Source organism: Octopus bimaculoides, chromosome 24, assembly GCF_001194135.2.
Source record: "Octopus bimaculoides isolate UCB-OBI-ISO-001 chromosome 24, ASM119413v2, whole genome shotgun sequence".
In the NCBI taxonomy this organism is placed as follows: Eukaryota; Metazoa; Mollusca; class Cephalopoda; order Octopoda; family Octopodidae; genus Octopus; species Octopus bimaculoides.
The window spans coordinates 1,558,680-1,560,588 of record NC_069004.1 but is presented as its reverse complement, the minus strand read 5'-3'; the positions used below and the strand labels follow the sequence as shown (position 1 = coordinate 1,560,588).

Sequence of the window (1,909 nt, the reverse complement as noted above, 5' to 3'; positions counted from 1 at the left end):
TCCTTACAACTCCCCCCTCCCTCTCTCTATGCTTACAAATCCTCCTCTCTCTCTCTCTCTCTCTCTCTCTCTCTCTATCTCTCTCTCTCTATCTATCTCTCTCTTAAAGCTCCGTCTTCACTTGTTTTCATTAAAAATAAGTGATTTCCCTTTCCGATACTTTGAAATACTAGCAGAAACATCACCCTCTCAACGGTTTTCTGCTAGTATTTCATAATATACCCCTAGATATACTTATGTTAGTGGAAAAGAAATAAAAGGAAAAGGCCGTGGTTTGACATCTTTAATAGTTAGCCCTGCTTGATCGAATCTGATCTGGAGTAAACTTTGGGTTTCTTCAGTGGAATTATTAAAAGAAATCACCGTCTTCTCTTCATGTTTTAACCCCTTTTTTTTCAAGTCGTGGAAACACAACTGCTTTGTTTTAGCAATGTCTTACGGAACGTTCATAACGAGGCTCTAACAAAAAAAAATTCGTGCCTTCATTAACAGATTTGTTTGATGATCCAATCAGGCGGGAAAGTTTTCTGGATCGAAGAACAGAAAGTACCCTACGTCGTCAAAGGTGATCAATGGTATGGATATGAAAATCCGAAAAGCTTGAAGTTAAAGGTATTTTCGTTTCATATTTTATTATTTTTCCCTCAGATAAAGAGTTTGGTGGATAAGCGATTAGAAAATATTTTTTTATGCATTAATAGGCATGGCCGTGTGGTTAAGAAGCTTGCTTGGAAGCTATTTGGTTCCGGGTTCAGTCCCACTTGGCACTTTGGACAAGTGTCTTATACTATAGCCCGGGTCGGCCAATGCCTTGTGAATGTATTTGGTAGATGGAGAATATGTTGAATCTGTTTTTTATATATGTGTGTGTGTGTTTGTAATGCGTGTGTGTGTGTCAGTTCATAAAACACTCGATTCATTAGGGTAAGGTGACTTTGGAACATCCGGTGTTTTGGCTTTGTTTTTTCTCCTTAGTCAGAGCTATCCTGGTGGTGCTGGACAGTTCTTGCCGTTGGGGAAAAGAAGATACAGGAGGATCAGTTAATTGTGATTTTATGCAACATATTCCCCTCTCAGATTCACACACTTATTGCAGTGGTCCTTCAGTTTTTCTAAGCCCTGTAAAAGAACTCGGAAATTTGGACCTCAAACCAGGCCTTTCGTGATATCCTTAAAACCAGGAACTTTTCAGTACCTCTTCGTATATAATGTTATCTTATATGGTTATTTATCAGGTGGAATGGATGAAGTCAAGAGGCCTAGGTGGCATTGCGGTCTGGGCACTACCGTTGGATGATTTCTCTGGGATGTGTGGAGAGAAGTATCCGCTAATGAAAGCCTTACTTGAAGCTCTTGGAGGCAACGTTAACAGTACTTCACAAAGGTGAGATCAACTGATTTACAAGTTTGTTAAGGAGAAGGAATGTGCTGCAATGTATCATGTCCTACATATAATCCTGATGGTTTTAAGTTCCTTTCAATTGCAAACAGTTTGAGTAGATTTATTTTCAATGTTTGTAGTAAAACGTTCTGAAACCGAATTAACTTCGTTATGCTGAGTATATATATATATTTACATATATATATATATAATATAACGTGGCAGTCCTGGTTTAGGACGAACGTTACTGTTATTTAACCCCAGGAAACATCGTCTCCAGCTGGCTATACGACACACTAGTGTGTGTGTGTGTGTGTGTGTGTGTGTCGTATAGCCAGCTGGAGACGATGTTTCCTGGAATCAAATAACAGTAACATTCGTCCTAAGCCAGGACTGCCACGTTATGTTGGCAAATAATTTTTACTATATATATATGTATATATATACAGAGAGAGAGAGAGAAAGAGAGAGAGAGAGAGAGAGAGATAGAGAGAGAGAGAGAGAGAGAGAGAGAGATTTGCCATATTT

At 38.8% G+C, this 1,909-nt stretch overlaps 1 protein-coding gene across 1 annotated transcript in view; it reads left to right on the top strand.

Annotated features, from left to right (window-relative positions):
• Positions 1 to 1,909, top strand: part of LOC106870760 (probable chitinase 10) — a 28,809-nt gene that overhangs the window by 5,432 nt on the left and 21,468 nt on the right. The window contains exons 7-8 of the mRNA XM_052976488.1: positions 493 to 612; positions 1,236 to 1,384. Of these exons, the coding sequence (XP_052832448.1) occupies positions 493 to 612; positions 1,236 to 1,384 (269 nt within the window). The remainder of the gene's footprint in view (positions 1 to 492; positions 613 to 1,235; positions 1,385 to 1,909) is intronic.